Source organism: Anguilla anguilla, chromosome 10 (assembly GCF_013347855.1).
Source record: "Anguilla anguilla isolate fAngAng1 chromosome 10, fAngAng1.pri, whole genome shotgun sequence".
In the NCBI taxonomy this organism is placed as follows: domain Eukaryota; kingdom Metazoa; phylum Chordata; class Actinopteri; order Anguilliformes; family Anguillidae; genus Anguilla; species Anguilla anguilla.
Window position 1 is genome coordinate 12,995,193 of NC_049210.1, and position 16,037 is coordinate 13,011,229.

At 53.8% G+C, this 16,037-nt stretch overlaps 1 protein-coding gene across 7 annotated transcripts in view; it reads left to right on the forward strand.

The window, feature by feature from the left end:
• The window catches only part of cabin1 (calcineurin binding protein 1), a 70,132-nt gene that overhangs the window by 45,256 nt on the left and 8,839 nt on the right, over positions 1 to 16,037 (forward strand). For all 7 annotated transcript variants that reach the window (XR_004767186.1, XR_004767185.1, XM_035436216.1 and 4 more), the window contains 4 exons: positions 6,295 to 6,458; positions 6,636 to 6,732; positions 6,949 to 7,617; positions 9,726 to 9,800. Coding sequence is in view for 5 of the 7 variants with exons in the window: in XM_035436216.1 (XP_035292107.1) it covers positions 6,295 to 6,458; positions 6,636 to 6,732; positions 6,949 to 7,617; positions 9,726 to 9,800 (1,005 nt within the window). In the remaining 2 variants the exon portion in view is untranslated. The remainder of the gene's footprint in view (positions 1 to 6,294; positions 6,459 to 6,635; positions 6,733 to 6,948; positions 7,618 to 9,725; positions 9,801 to 16,037) is intronic.

The following is a 16,037-nucleotide window of genomic DNA, read 5'->3' on the forward strand; positions in this document are numbered from 1 at the left end:
GATACTGATGAGTTACTGTTGAGTTAAATACTGATGAGTTACTGCTGAGTTAGTTACTGTTGAGTTAGATACTGATGAGTTACTGTTGAGTTAGATACCGATGAGTTACTGCTGAGTTAGATGCTGATAAGTTACTGTTTCGTTAGATAGTGACGAGTTACTGCTGAGTTAGATACTGATGAGCTACTGTTGAGTTACTGTTGAATTAGATACTGATGAGTTAATGTTGAGTTAAATACTGATGAGTTACTGTTGAGTTAAATACTGATGAGTTACTGCTGAGTTAAATACTGATGAGTTACTGCTGAGTTAAATACCGATGAGTTACTGTTTCGTTAGATAGTGATGAGTTACTGCTGAATTAAATACTGATGAGTTACTGCTGAGTTAAATACTGATGAGTTACTGTTGAGTTACTGTTGAATTAGATACTGATGAGTTAATGTTGAGTTAAATACTGATGAGTTACTGCTGAGTTAAATACCGATGAGTTACTGCTGAGTTTGATACTGATGAGTTACTGTTGAGTTAAATACTGATGAGTTACTGTTGAATTAGATACCGATGAGTTACTGTTGAGTTAAATACTGATGAGTTACTGCTGAGTTAAATACCGATGAGTTACTGCTGAGTTTGATACTGATGAGTTACTGTTGAGTTAGATAATGATGAGTTACTTTTGAGTTAAATACTGATGAGTTACTGCTGAGTTAAATACTGATGAGTTACTGTTGCATTAAATACTGATGAGTTGTATTTGTATATCCTCATTAGAGCTTCAGGTGGCAGCCGCAGGTCAGCTGGTGAAGTTGACGTGGTGTAGGGAGGGAAACAGTGACAGAAAGAAAACTCTGTGATGGGCAGATCTCCCTGCAGTGTTCAGAGGATGACGCTCAAGAACTTTGTGTAGAATTGTCGGGTTTAATTACGAAACCTTGAGGTAAATAACAAAAAACAGCCGGAAATAGTAGCACAACCTCGCTGTCCTGTCAAGCAGTTCTCTGCAGCTGAATAACTATCTTTTACCCGGCAACCGTCACGACCGCAGATTTATAACTCATAATTCATATCCTGGCTCTCCTGCTAAAGGTTGCTTTGAAAGGAGACCGCCCTGGCTCGTGACTGCCAAAAGAGGAAGGTTGTATGCATTTGTTCCTGTTCTCAAGCTTCTTTCTACGCTAAGTGGATAGGTTAGTCCAATAATTCTGCTGTAAATTTATTGTCAAGCGCTGTGAATCCCCCCCCCCCCCCCCGTCCCCCCCGTCCCCCCCGGCAAGAATCTGTGGTGTTTGATCAGAAACCCCAGATGAAAACGGAAGAAAGGGTAGATTAATGAGCGCTAGCAGTGATGTGCTCACCAGTGCTGCCAGTGCTTCAGTGAGGGATAAATATTTTATAGCCGCAGATCAATTAGAGCGGTGCGTGCGCGGGAGAGATCAGGCGTTGGAGCCCGCTAGCCGCCGCGAGCGCCGCTCCTTCGGCTGGGGTTTGGTATCAAAGAGCATTCGACTGGCAGCGCAGACAGGAACGAGGGGCCAGCATTTACATGCTACTGCTAGTTTTCTTTATCGTGTCTGTTTACCCCCTTAGCATCGGCACAGGCTCACAGTAAAAATGTTACTCTGGGTTGTGAGTTCCCTGTCCTCCTGGCTTTTTTACTGCCGACTCCCGGTCACCGCCCAGGGACGGGCAACCCTCCCCCCCCCCCCCCCCCCCCCCCATTCCCTCTGGAGCGGGGAGCTTGTGGCGGGAGCGGGACGGGCGTCCCGGGACAGCCCTTTCAGGGCTGCCAGTCACCCGCTCGTGCGTCCCTCGCTCCCTTGTTACAGGCTGAGGGGATTCCCTGCGAGAGAGGGGCGGCCCGGTCACTCTGGGACGGCTCCCTGCCCAGGTCCGCTTCATCTTTTATTGATGCACCGCAGCCCTGAGAGTGCAGGGGGATCTCTCTCTGTCTCCCCCTCTCTCCCTCTCTCTCTCTCTCTCTCTCTCTCTCTTTCTCTCCCTCTCTCTCTATCTCCCTCTCTCTCTCTCTCTGTCTCCCTCTCTCTCCCTCTCTCTCTCTCTCTCTCTCCTCATCTCTCTCTCTTTCTCTCCCTCTCTCTCTATCTCCCTCTCCCCATCTCTCTCTCTCTCTCCTCATCTCTCTCTCTTTCTCCCCCTCTCTCTCTCTCTCTCCCTCTCTCTCTCAATCTCACTCTCTTTTCTCTTTTTCTCTCAATCTCTCTATCTCTCTCTCCCTCCTTCCCTCCTATGTCCCTATCGCTGGCAGTGCGTGAGATGAAGACAAATTATTTGGAAAGTCTGCTTGAATTATTGATGGAGCTTTTGTTTGGCTGCAGAGTCTGATGCCTATTTAAATTGTAAATCGCTTATGTTGCCAGGGGGGTTCATCCACGTCCTCGGTCGCAGGGCTGGCTACCCGCGCAGCAGCAAGGCTCTAACTCTGTGTGCTTCTGTACGGCGGCATCTCCCCTACTGCGGAGCCCAGTGTTTTGGGGGGTGACCGGTTTCCTGCTGTGCAGGTGGAGCGAGTGCATTCCCTGAGCCTTGGGGGTGTCATCAGCTGCTTCTTTTCACACCACAGGCCAAGCTTGCACGGACACGAGTCAGGGTGAAACACTTCACCCGCAGCTTTTAGCAAGCAGGCCGCGGCCACCCGATCGACCAGCGTGGGGCGCCAGCGAGCTGTGAGGCGCAGATCCCAGCAGTCCGAATCCTCAGCGACCGCCATTTGGGCATCGCCCTGTGAGATCGTCAGGATTCGATCCCGGACGGTTGGACCCTTTCACGCACCAGAAAAGTGCTTTAACAGGATGAGCCCTTCCTTTACCAGAAATAATGTTCGAGTCATTACAGCATCTTTGTGTGTGGCTGTGTAGTTATATTGAATCATCAGACTACTTTACAGTGGTTATGGAGAATCAATTTTTCACTGTGTGGCACTACCACAGCTGCCGAGGAAAGCTGAGCAATAACTTGAGACTGCTCACATATGGGGGGGGGGGGCAGAAATATATATAGGTAAATATAACTGTAAATATATAAATATATAAGCGAGCATCTCTGGTGAAGTCCAGCAAATCGGCTTTATCCGCGGCGAACGGCGTAATCTGCCCAGAGCCGCGCCTCCAGCTCTCCCAGAGGGGCTTTGCTGGAGTCAGAGCGCTTCGTGCCCAAGAGGATCCTTCCACCATTAGGTTTGTTTTTCCAAGTGATCGCAGCCTCCCCCCCCCCCCCCGCCCTTATCCCCCACTCCCAGCGGTACTCACAGTCTTACGCAGCCCCGGTTTCAGGCTCTATGTGATCTCTGCAGCAGGGGGCGGGGGGGGGGGGGGGGGGGGGGGGGGGACTCTTCTGGCCCCCCAGTCCGATGGCACTGAGCGGAAACCAGCGACCGCAGCGCTGCGTTTAACGCCCCTCGCCCGTCCCGTCTCCTCTCCGTCTCCGTTTGGGTTCTGTCGACCGCGGGCCCCCGCCACACGGCGGCATTTCCCTCCAAAATTGCACCCGTTTGTGCGATCAGCAAAAAAACAACCGCAGCTGAGAAAGAAAGCGTTTTTTTCTTTCAGGCTTTCGTCCCAGCTGTTTTAACACCTTTTGGGGGAGTTTTAGTTTTATGCACATTCTTTGCACACATCCACTTCTGTTGAAGACTTTTTATCGCAATGACTTCATGGTGCTTTCTCTAGTGTACTATGAATAATTGAAACGGACAACAGGGATGCATTAACACCGGGAGACGAACACGAAGTTGAGTGAGATGGAAAGTGAGGCAGCGGAACCGGTCGCTTCAGAAACGCGTTTCTGTGCGATGGACTCTCCGAGCTTCCTCTTCTGGGGCCTGTCCAGCCTGGCGAAACGGCGGCCAGTGACGGGGGCGATGAGGAAGCTCTCCAGCGCGACACAGAGGAGCCCGCGGAGGGGGCTAGTTTGTTTGATCTGTCCCGATGCTGGCTGACAACGGGCCCGTCCGTCCTGACTTCCTCTCCCGGGCGCCCGTATCCGAGGAGACGCGCCGCCTGCCGCCAAGTCTCCGTTAAATCCACACAGACCGCCGTCCGCTGTCTCTCGGCCTGGCGCCGAGCACCGAAACCCGGACCGGCCCTCTCCAGTCCGCTGGCCTCGCGGTGAAAGATGGCCGCTCGGAACCTCCGCCGTTTCCGCTCACCACTCCTTTCTCCTGCTTGTGACTGTGAAAGTAGAACTGAAAATGGCGGCCGGAGTTGGTGGTTCTTGAGCAAAGCCAGACATTACTAATCAAAGCTGCTGAAATGGGTCCCTTGTGTTTAAAATCTGCAGAAGTCATGTCCAATTAGTTCCCTTGTATTTAACAATTAGAAAAGTTTATTTTTAAGTGGGAACCATTTCTTTCTTTTTGAATTGCCTATTACTGGGGTAAACGCACCAAAACGGCCGTTTCAGCACAAACTCAGGCGAGCGCGCTTGTCCTCCTCTGGAGATTTGTAGTAACTGTAGTTTAAGGTGAAGTAGACGCGGTGTGTGCGTGTGGTTTATGTTACGGTTCCCGTGGTGTGATCTCCCGTTTCACTAGCAGAGCTGTAGCACAGGGCGGTTCCTGCTGTTCAGGTTCCAGCGGGTGTTCCTGGGTTGTTTTTTTTTCCTGTGTTGGCGTGCGTTAGCCTGGCCTGCTAGCGTAACCGTGACTCTGGGGGCGGAGCTGCAGAACCACATTCCTCGGAGCGCGGGCCTGTGAGCTGAGAACCCAGGCCGGAGCCGCAGGCCGGAGGAAAGGGGCCCGGCCCCAGAGGCAGGTGTGCCCCGAGCAGCCCAGAGCATTATGGGAAACTTCGACTACAGGCGAACGCCCAGCCGGCGTCCCTCGCCTCTCAGCATGGCGAGTGATTCAGCCCTGGCTGCAGGTCTGCTGTACCCAGTCCCGGCCCCGCCCCCGCCCCCGCCCCCGCTGTTTTCCATCCCCTCATTCGGGCCCAGAGCCGCCTAACGCCAGTGTTCCAGCTCTCCGTCACCAGGTCCCCCTTTCCTTCGCTTTTCCCTTGCCCTGTGCGGAAGGCCCTTTCTCTCTGTTAATCATTTCCTGATGCCGGCCGTGCTGACGTGCGGGGGTCCGGGGGTCTGGGGGGGGACTCGCCAATAGGAAACGGCTGTCCCCGCGCCAGACGCAAATAAACATTCAGAGACCCGAATCAGCCGGCCCCGCTCCCCTTATCCCAATAAACACAGTCCTGAGAGGGGCCGGGGTGAGGCTTCACCTGCTGCAGGGACTCTGGGCACTGCACCAGATGGACTGTTTAAACCTCACTCTGCCTTCTGGTGCCCAAGCAGCAAGCAGGCTTCTCAGACTTCTCTGTCCGATTCTATTTCTTTTCCATTTTATTATTATTTACTTAATGAACCCACACTTAACATTTGAGCCGGCTGTTTTAATTATCCCCTTGGCCGAAGTGTGCTGACATTTTCAAGGGCTTTGTCTGGAGGAGATGGGCCCTGCTTGTGCATGTCCAGCGCAGAGACTGGTGCCGAAGGTTCGGTGTAATTAGAGCGCTTTATTGCTTTGTTTTGCTGCGGGTGACATTCATCAGCTGCGCTCGGGTGCGATGGCCGTTCCCTTCGGAAGGCTGGTTTGTTTTAGATTAACGGCGTTGCCCGTCTCCGTCTCCCGGCCGGACGGGGCTGTCGTAGGGCCTTCGTGAGGAGATGGGAGTCCAGGCTCTCCCCAGGGTCCATGGCCTGGCGCCCCCCTCGTAAACACAAACACCGAAGAAGCAGACTGGCTGAAATAGAAGAGGCCTTTAACCCCCCCCCCCCCACCCCCCCGCACCCCCCGGCCACCCCTTACCGACACACACTCTTTAATTAACTCTTAGAACAGTTGGTTTTTTGGAAGGTTGTCAGTGTTCTAGAACCCAATTGCTTTCATTTACCGGTAGTGACTGTTACATCACCATTAGAATGTTCAGCTACAGTAAGAACAGTCTAATCTTAGATCTCTCACTATGAAGGGTCAAAATGTTTCATTTTGTAACATCTCTCATTTAACGCGTTGTCTATTGTCTCCGTAAACCTATTCACATGGAAACCCATTCATAATAAATTGGTCGACCTGCCGAGAGCTGCGTTGGCTCTTATTTCGGGGTGGAAAGGGGCTGTTTTTGAAATTGGAGTCGAGCCGGCCTGACAGGCGAGGTCGCGTGCGAGCGAGCCGATGTCCCTGGACGCGGCCGAGGCGAGAGTGGCCGTCGGCGAGGGGCGGGCGCGGGCGCGGGGCGCAGGATAATGGAACCGAGCCTTCTCTTCTGACCCCGTCTCCTCCAGGGAATCTGGCGCATTCCGGTGGATGAAATCGATCGCCCGGGCAGCTTCGCGTCTCATATGAACCGATCCATCGTGCTCCTGCTGGAGGTGCTGTCTCAGCTAAAGGACCACGACACTCTGCTCAAAGTCTCCTTCATGCTCCAGAGAACCCCTGACCAGGGAAAGTAAGTGTTTTCTTGTCTTTTATTGTTTTTTTTATTGGTACCTCATTTCTTTTGTATGTGCTGGAGGGAGGGGGGGTTGTTAGAGATCGGATGTTGCAGAGGCTGCTTTTGCCACTGATTTCTCCCTCCATTTCTCTCTTTCTCTTTCACTCGATCCTCTTCTCTTCCACTCTGAAGAAAATATTTGAGGGATGTGGATCGGCAGGTTTTGGCCAAGAGAGCTTTTTTCTTCACTGTAAAAGTACTGGAGGATAATCTGAACAAACTTACAGGGGTAAGGAACTGAACCACATGCACAAACAATTTCACACACATACACACACATACACACATACATATACACTCTTACATAAACTAACACAGACACGCACACACACACGTACACAAATACACGTAAAACGCGTACAGACACACACACACACACACACAAGCATAGCCACAAAATAACTTGTGTAATAAAGCTCTCCGCTCCGCTCCGCTCCCTTCCCAGGTGTCCGAGCAGCCCTCCAAAGCGGCCGCGCCCCCCATGGGGGAGATGACCACCACGGACGTGTGCAACAGGCCCGCCGCGGAGGACGGCAAGCACCCGCCGCCCAAGAGGCCGGCGCTGACCGAGGGGGCCTGCCCGCCGGGCCCCGAGGCTGGGCCCCGGGAGGCCCCCCCGGGCCAGGCCGCCCCGCTGGCCATGGAGACGGCGGAGCAGCAGGAGCAGCCGGGGGCCCGGAGGAGGGAGGGCCCCGCTGCCGCCGAGGGCCCCAGGCCCGGGGCCGACGAGCCCATGGAGCTGGACGCCAGGACCGCGGACCCCTCTCCCGTGGCGGCTGAGGCCCCCAGGGCCCTGGCGGCGGACCCCGGGGAGAAGGGCCCGGAGTGCAGCCGGGCCCCCGAGCTCTCCCTGGAGGAGCTGAGCATCAGCTCCAAGCAGCAGCAGCTCCTGCTCCAGACCTCCCCCACCAAGGCCCAGCTCTCCGCCGGCGGGGCGGAGCCGGGCGGGGCCCGCAGGCCCAGCAGGAAGAGGAAGCTGCTGGAGGACGCCGAGTCCGGGAAGACCCTCCTGCTGGACGCCTACAGGGTGTGGCAGCAGGGCCAGAAGGTCATGACCTATGACCTGAGCCGCATAGAGAAGATCATGTCCGAGACGTACATGCTCATCAAGCAGGTAATCCGTCCGTGGTTTTGACTGAGACAAACTTTTAATTTCCCATTTTATTTCTGTTCTGTGGATTATTCTAGGTTTATATCTTTCCCTAACACACACACACAAACACACACACAGACGCAGTAGGAAACTTTATGCTGGGGAAATATCCCAAACGCAGATGCACACAAACACTCACGCTCGCGTGCACAAACACAAACCGTCCATTCAGCAGGTGCTGGGTGCGGCTTCCAGGTCGCCATGGCTACCTTACAGCACGCGCGGTAAACAGTTGTCGATCGTGGAACCGCGAGGCACCTGTGATGTCATCCATAATTGGGCACTGCTGAAGATTTTTGTCCCTTTTCCTTTAATCCTGTGCAGCCCAGGACGGCTTCACTAGCGGTAGGAACGGAGCTCTCTGAACACCCGGTCAGGCCCCCTCCCCGCTCATCTCATGGGGGAGTCCGGGCTGAGTGATGCAGCCGTCCCCGCGCGGCTCTCCTCTCTCCGGGCTCGGCGGTCGATGCTCGGCGTGGGCGCGTTGGGATGGAGGGGGGAGGAGGAGGAGGGAGGGGGGAGGAGGAGGGGATCAGCGAATACGGATGGCGGCCGAGCGGGAGGAGAAGGGGGCGGGGCCTGGCCTCGTCTCCCCACTACTACGGCTCCCCGCGCGCAGCCCGCCCCCGCTCTGTCACCTCCCCGCTCCGCAACCCGCGAGCGAAAATAACACTAATCAACTGCCGCGAAGGCGCTAAGACTCCCACTCGCAGAGGAGGCTAACGGGGCTGCGCCGCCTCTATTCTAAGTGAATATGCTAATGCGGGCCGTTTGCTAAACCCCGCGCAGCGGCTAGCGAGAGCACACCTCGGAGAAGGCTCTGTGCTCTACCTGTACGACAGGGAGCAGGACCTGAGGGGTGGGGCTTTATTTCTATTTTAACCCACACGTATCATCCCTGAAATATGCACACACTGTTGGAGCGCTGCGGGATTCTTTCTGTTGCTAGGGACGGCGAACCGGTTCCTTATCAGATCTGAACCCCACCCCCCGCAGGGTCACGCCACGCCCTAGAATCTCTGCGCAGTCTGCAGACCGAGTGGCCCTTACGCCCGGTCTCCCTCAACTGAGCCTTTTCCAGGAACCCGACTCCGTGCTTCTGCCTTAACGCGGGACGGGCGGAGCCGCTGTCCCTCCGTCAGCCGGGGAGGGTTTGAGAACGCTGCCGCGCTCCTCCTTCCCGAGGCCCTCGGCTCTGCGTTCCGCCCATGCGTCTCTCGCTCGCCGGCTAAGGAAGGCGTCCCAAATCCCCGCAAACTTATCCTCGGATTAGCTGCGGTCTCCCCGCCTGAAAGGAGCTTTTCGTCTGCGCACGCGTAGCGTAAGTGGCTTAGCGCCCGACGCGCTTAATCTTAATTCGCCGATTCACCTTTGCTTCTCCGCGCAGCAGTTCTCCCCTTAATTCCGTCGTCACTTTTCTCCTCGGTAAGCAGCTAATCCTTCCCTCCTAATCTGCTTTTTTGCTCGCCCGTTTCGTTGGAGGCCCAAATGACTGTTATTTGCGCATTACGGCGAAGGGGTGTTTGTGCGCTCTGTGCTCTGGAGCCCGCTGACAACGGTCCGCGGTTGGTGTTCGCCGCGCCCCCCCCCTTGTCGCCGGCGAAAACGGGTCTCGCGTGAAATCGACCGGCCGACAGCCCCGCCCCGTCCGCGGCGCCTTCGGGACGGTCGCAGGAAGCCGCCGGACGCGAAACGCCATCGCCTGTCCCCCCCCCCCCCCCACGCTCGTCCTCCAGGTCTGTTTTTCTGCAGTGCGATATCGAGCGGCCAGTGAGTCAGGCCCTCTCGGCGGGGAAGGCAGATGCGCCGGAGGGAGAGGGGTGTTTGGCCAAATTACAGAGTGCGGGTGCGAGCGCTCCGCCCCCCTGACCTGACGGGACCTGGCAGCACGGAAACCCGACTGGGGCGTCATGGCCACTGATAACACTGCTGTCTGATGAGTATGATCTAGAGAAGTTCTTATCTTACCTCTCCCCCTCACTCTCTCTCCCTTTCTCTCTCTCTCCCTCACTCTCTCTCTCTCATGTATCTTTCTGTTGCTCTCTCTCTCTCTCGCTCTGTGCTGTCAGGTTGATGAAGATGCTGCGTTGGACCAAGCGGTGAAGTTCTGCCAGATTCAAATGGCTACGTCAGCACAGAGACAGGTAAGAACACTGCTGGCTCTCTGCGTACGCACCTACACACACGCACGCACACACACACACACATGCACACACACACAGAAACACACACTCACACACACACAGAAACACACTCTCTCACACACACACACACACACACACACACACACACGCACGCACTCACACACAGAAACACACTCTCTCACACACGCACACACACACAGAAACACACTCTCTCACACACACACACACACACACACACACACAGTCTCCGCTGCACTCCACTCTTGACAGATTGGTCCCCTGGGAGATGGATAACGGAGCTGAGTCACCACATCACTATACACACTGCTCTCTGGGGCAATCACCAGCTCCCACCTGACGGAGGAGATGGATGGGACCAGATGGAGTCCGGTCCCAGGCTAAATAAAATGGGGGGGGTGGGGGGGATCTCCTCCCCTTCAGCAGACATGAAACTGAGCGCAAACAAACTTGCTCAGATTTAAACTGGATGTTTTTCTGCTTGATCTAGACCAGATTAGCCTTTCTTCCGATACAATACAGTTTGGAATGCTCTTAATGGTAAAAATGATTCATTTTCTTTGTCATGCGCGTGACTCATGCTCAGAGAACTTCAGCAGAGCAGTGCGCCCTACGGAAGGAAAATTTGAGAGAGTTCAGGTGACATCAGAACAGGCACAATACCATAGCGGAGATATCGAGCAGGTTAAACGAGCGCTCGTTTAAAAACGTGCTCGAAGGACTCGAGGTGCCGTCCCGACGCCGTCTGTGACCGCACGAATTTGGCCTCAGCGTCGCCCGGGGATGGGAGGGTTTGATTGGGTCCCGTCGCTTGCTGCCGCCCTGCAAGTCCGCCTGCTGAGCTGAGTGTGAACGGTCTTCCTCCAGCTCACGTCTGTGAGCCCTGCCCATGAACTGCGGTGCCATAAGAAGTGGCAGACAGCTTAACTTTCTTCTTCAGAGAGCACGCAATTACCTATGCCCTTCTGAATTGATAGCGAAGGTTACGGACACAAGCGCTGATATATATGTGATTGGGCATTCCAAACTGAGGAGCAAAGTTTATTTTATTTTCTTTCTTCGGGCCGGTTTTGTAGTTGTCAGCTGTTCTCCGCTTTGGTCTTTCGGTTAGTTTGACGTCAGTCCGTTTAATGGTGTGTTTCCAGGGCTAGACTGCTGCCCGCACTTCCGCGGTCCCTGGACCCTCCTTTGCAGCTCGCTGCGGGCCATTATTGAGACAGAGAAGTGTTTTTATTGATGCGGCAGACGCTCTTGAGGCTGCTCGGGGAGCTGCAGCCGAAGGATAGCTTAGAAAGCTAATCGCTCCGAGCGCTTTGGGCTAGCCGGAGCTCGGCTAGGTCCTCCTCGCGTTTGATGCCCCCCGCGCGCGTTCCCCGGGGCGTTCTTTGCGCCAGGAGAGCCCTAATGACACGCTGGGGTGCTGACACTCGCACGGCGTCATTCGTGCACGAGCAGAGCGCTTAAATCGTCTGTCATGCCTCGTTTCAGTACCCACGCCATTCCTTCCCTCTGCTGTTTGGACGACAAAAGTCTGTTTGGCAAGTCTCTTTCTGTCTCTCTCCCTCTCTCCTCATCCCTCTGTTCTTTGCCCACTGTACCGCTCGTCTCATGCCGTGCTGTTTCCACGGCAGCCGTTTTCTTTCAGCTGGTCCCTGTCTGCAGCTCTGCTCTGAACATGGAGAGGGGTGGAGCCAGAGGGAGGTCAGATAGGGACAGTGATCAGATAGTAATGCAACGGGCTGGGAGAGAGCCATGCGCAGTGAAGTCTGGCCTTCTTAAACTCTGCGTGTGTGTGTGGTATGTCTGCATTTGTGCCTCTGCCTGTCTGTGTTTATGTGTGTATTTGCATTTCTGTGTTTATGTGTGGCTGTGTTTATATACGCATCCCCATATGTGACTGTCTCCTGCAGCTAGTCTGAGATCAGCAGCATTGTTAGAGACGGTCTCTCCTGCAGCTAGTCTGAGATCAGCAGCATTGTTAGAGACGGTCTCTCCTGCAGCCAGTCTGAGATCAGCAGCATTGTTAGAGACGGTCTCTCCTGCAGCCAGTCTGAGATCAGCAGCATTGTTAGAGACGGTCTCTCCTGCAGCCAGTCTGAGATCAGCAGCATTGTTCGAGACGGTCTCTCCTGCAGCCAGTCTGAGATCAGCAGCATTGTTAGAGACGGTCTCTCCTGCAGCCAGTCTGAGATCAGCAGCATTGTTAGAGACGGTCTCTCCTGCAGCCAGTCTGAGATCAGCAGCATTGTTAGAGACGGTCTCTCCTGCAGCCAGTCTGAGATCAGCAGCATTGTTAGAGACGGTCTCTCCTGCAGCCAGTCTGAGATCAGCAGCATTGTTAGAGACGGTCTCTCCTGCAGCTAGTCTGAGATCAGCAGCATTGTTAGAGACGGTCTCTCCTGCAGCCAGTCTGAGATCAGCAGCATTGTTAGAGACGGTCTCTCCTGCAGCCAGTCTGAGATCAGCAGCATTGTTAGAGACGGTCTCTCCTGCAGCCAGTCTGAGATCAGCAGCATTGTTCGAGACGGTCTCTCCTGCAGCCAGTCTGAGATCAGCAGCATTGTTAGAGACGGTCTCTCCTGCAGCCAGTCTGAGATCAGCAGCATTGTTAGAGACGGTCTCTCCTGCAGCCAGTCTGAGATCAGCAGCATTGTTAGAGACGGTCTCTCCTGCAGCCAGTCTGAGATCAGCAGCATTGTTAGAGACAGTCTCTCCTGCAGCCAGTCTGAGATCAGCAGCATTGTTAGAGACGGTCTCTCCTGCAGCCAGTCTGAGATCAGCAGCATTGTTAGAGACGGTCTCTCCTGCAGCTCTTAGATCAGCAGCATTGTTAGAGACGGTCTCTCCTGCAGCCAGTCTGAGATCAGCAGCATTGTTAGAGACGGTCTCTCCTGCAGCTCTTAGATCAGCAGCATTGTTAGAGACGGTCTCTCCTGCAGCCAGTCTGAGATCAGCAGCATTGTTAGAGACGGTCTCTCCTGCAGGAAGTGCAGGCTTTTGCAGAATGCTACGTGCATAAAGCACCAACCTGCCGATGCTTAAAATAGCTGAGAAAATCCCCCAGTCGCAACTTCCGTTCTTTCCACACACTTGGCAGTACTTCACCGCCACTTGCGTACGCGCTGCTAGGTGTACTTCACTTCCTTCGCAGCGTGCAGCATATGCGTGCAGATGCCGTGGATTGTTTACGTTGGTATCGGTGAAGAACTGTGGAAATGACTTTTTTGAAGTTTTGAAATCCCTGCTGCTTTCCCCTGATAATCAGCTGCACTCGGGGGACAGGAGTCCCAGGGAGGGAGGGACCCGGTGTTCCCCTAATGCAGGGTGGGTGAAATTAAAGCCTGGGGTTCTGCATTCAGCACCCAACCCCACCCCCGCCTACACCCACACGAGGCCCTCTGCTGGCAGCGCTGTGGGCAGGGACCAACGGCTGCACCTGCGTGCGCTGTGCACCTCCGTCTCTCTGCTTTCATTCTCTCTCTCTTCTTTCTCCTTCCTTCTGTCTCAGTCTCTCTCTGGCTTCCTCTTCTTGTGTTCTTTCTCTTTTGTCTGTTCTTTCTCTGCTATCTTACTTTCAGTCTGTCAGACTGTCTTCTTTTCTTTCATCCTCCCCTCCCTGCAGCCTTTCTCTGTTTCTCTCTCTCTCTCTACGTCTATCTCTATCTCTATCTCTGGCGCACACACACTGTATCTAGTGAGGACAGCCGTGTGGAGCAGAAGCTGCAGAACGTGTTGCCCTCCGTTGGGCGGTCCTGCTTTTCCCAGAAGGCATGAGAATGCAGCAGTGCACACCGCCTCCCCCCCCCAGGTCCCCGCGCTCTGCAGCCAGCCCCTAATCTCCACGGCGACCGAGAGTGACAGCCCCGACAGGAAATGAGCTTCCAGGGAGTGCGGGGGCGGACCGGAGCGCGCTCTGAGACCGCTTCCCACCTGGCGTCAGGCAGAGCCGCGTGGCGCTCGTGAGAACGAAGACGGTTACGTAAGGGGAGGCAGAGACCCCGCGATAGCGATCGCTTCGCGCCGCGTTCGGGTGTTCCTCAGTACCTGCTCGCGTCTGATCTCCTGTTCTTCTTCTGTTCTTCTGTGATACCCGCGTGACGAAAGGTTTGACAGCCCAAGTTCTGTTACAAATGCAAGAATGCAAAGAAGCGAGAATGGTTAAAGATCCCAGAAGTGTCCTTGATTTCCCATGAAATATTGAGGATGCATCTGATGATCAACAAAAAAACGGACTCAATATCCCATCATTCATTGCGCAATGGCGGACGAGAGAGGACAGGCTCATGACTTTGAGTTCTTAGTTCTCTCAGTTCACCAATAAATGTGACTGAAGTCTTTCTAAGAATGAAAATGAGATTAGGAATAGGTGTTACAGTAGCTGAATTTTAGCTCATTTTACACATATAATGTAAAAAGTTTAATATGACTTTTGGAAAAGGGAGATTCAGCTAACTTGTTGTCAGTCTTTAGCTGTTCTAATGGCAGGCATCAACTTGTGGCAAGTGAAGTTATGTGCTGCAGCATAAACTAGCTAGATGTTAGCTAGTTAAGAGAGCAGTAGACGAGGAGACTTTATGCCCATATACGGTTCCCCCTTTTCCCTACTACAGAGTCTCTGGCTTTGGAGGCGCTCACAAACTGCTCTTCCCAGGCTTTTCCCCAAGCCCATGGAGAGCCAATGGGTGGCCTCACAGTGACTTTGTCCATTTTTTTTCTAGTCTGTGGCTTTGTAGTGGCAGCAAAACCACATGTCACAAGCACGCATTGCATCTCACATAAATAGAGCAGTGTTCTCTGTCCATCTGTTCTCTTACAGTGGCGTATCCCAAGGAAATTTGACAAGAACATTTTCACAAGAGCTCAAGTCTGGACTTGACGTTTTTGGTGTGGAGAAACTCCCTTTGCTTTCGCTTTGCCACTTGTGTATTGGCCTTGTTTAGCTCCATTTGTTAGAATGTGGGTTAAGTTTGTGATAGAATGATTTGGATCCACTTGAGCTTTGCATCATCATCTGTCCCCTACGCAAGGAGCTCCACTCAGTGTTGCCTGATTTGAAAACGGTGAACCCGCCCAAAGCTTTTTTTTACCCACACTGTAACATAAAAAGTAGCCCAATTGGGCGGGAAACCGCCAAATCTGGCAACACTGGCTGTACCTCCCAGTCATATGCGAAGGGGCTCTGAGATTCTCTCAATGATTCCTTACATAACAGCAAGATTGGGGCTAACGTACCGATGAGCCTCCTCTGGGCATCTTGCTGGTTGGTAGTTCGAGTGTGATTCCCTAGTCTTTATTTTTTTTGGGGGAAGGACCGCGTCCCGCCAGCTATAAACATAAACAGGCTGAGTCAGGCAAAGGGAATGCAGCAGCAAACAGCGGTGCGAAATATCAGCAGCCAATCCCCGTATGGCCCTCCTCTCCCCACACGCCCGCATCTGGCCTTACAGCGAACCGCACGGCATGCTGGGAGGGCGTTGCCCTGCGCACCTGCGTCTGATCCTTACGCAGTCATGCGAGGTGACGAATGGGTACGTCAGGGTGTAGAGTGTCTCGCTGTGCGTGTGTGTGTGCGTGTGCCTCTGCGTGGCTGTGTGCATCTACATGTGGATTTGTGTGTGTGCATGTAGGCATGCTTGTGCCTGTGCGTGTGTGCTTGTGTTTGTGTGTGCGTTTGTGTTACTGTATGGGTGCATGTGCCTGTGCCTGTGTTTGTGTGCGTGTTTGTGTTACTATATACGTGCTTGTGCCTTTGCATGTGTGCTTGTGTTTGTGTGCGTGTTTGTGTGTGTGTCTGTATTACTGTATGCGTGCTTGTGCCTTTGCATGTGTGCTTGTGTTTGTGTGCGTGTTTGTGTGTGTGTCTGTATTACTGTATGCGTGCTTGTGCCTTTGCATGTGTGCTTGTGTTTGTGTGCGTGTTTGTGTGTGTGTCTGTGTTACTGTATGCGTGCTTGTGCCTTTGCATGTGTGTGCTTGTGTTTGTGTGCGTGTCTGTGTTGCTGTATGCATGCTTGTGCCTGTGCATGCGTGTGCTTATGTGCGTGTGCTTGTGTGTGTGTGTGTGCGTGCATGCATGCGTGCCTGTGCATGTGAGTGCGTGTATGTGTGGGTGTGAGCTTGTGTTCCTGTGCGTATCTTGGAGAATGGGTGGGTGTGCTGTGGAGTGTGAAACGCCTCCCTCCCTCCCTGCGGGAGAGGAGCGCTCTCTGGGGAATCCTC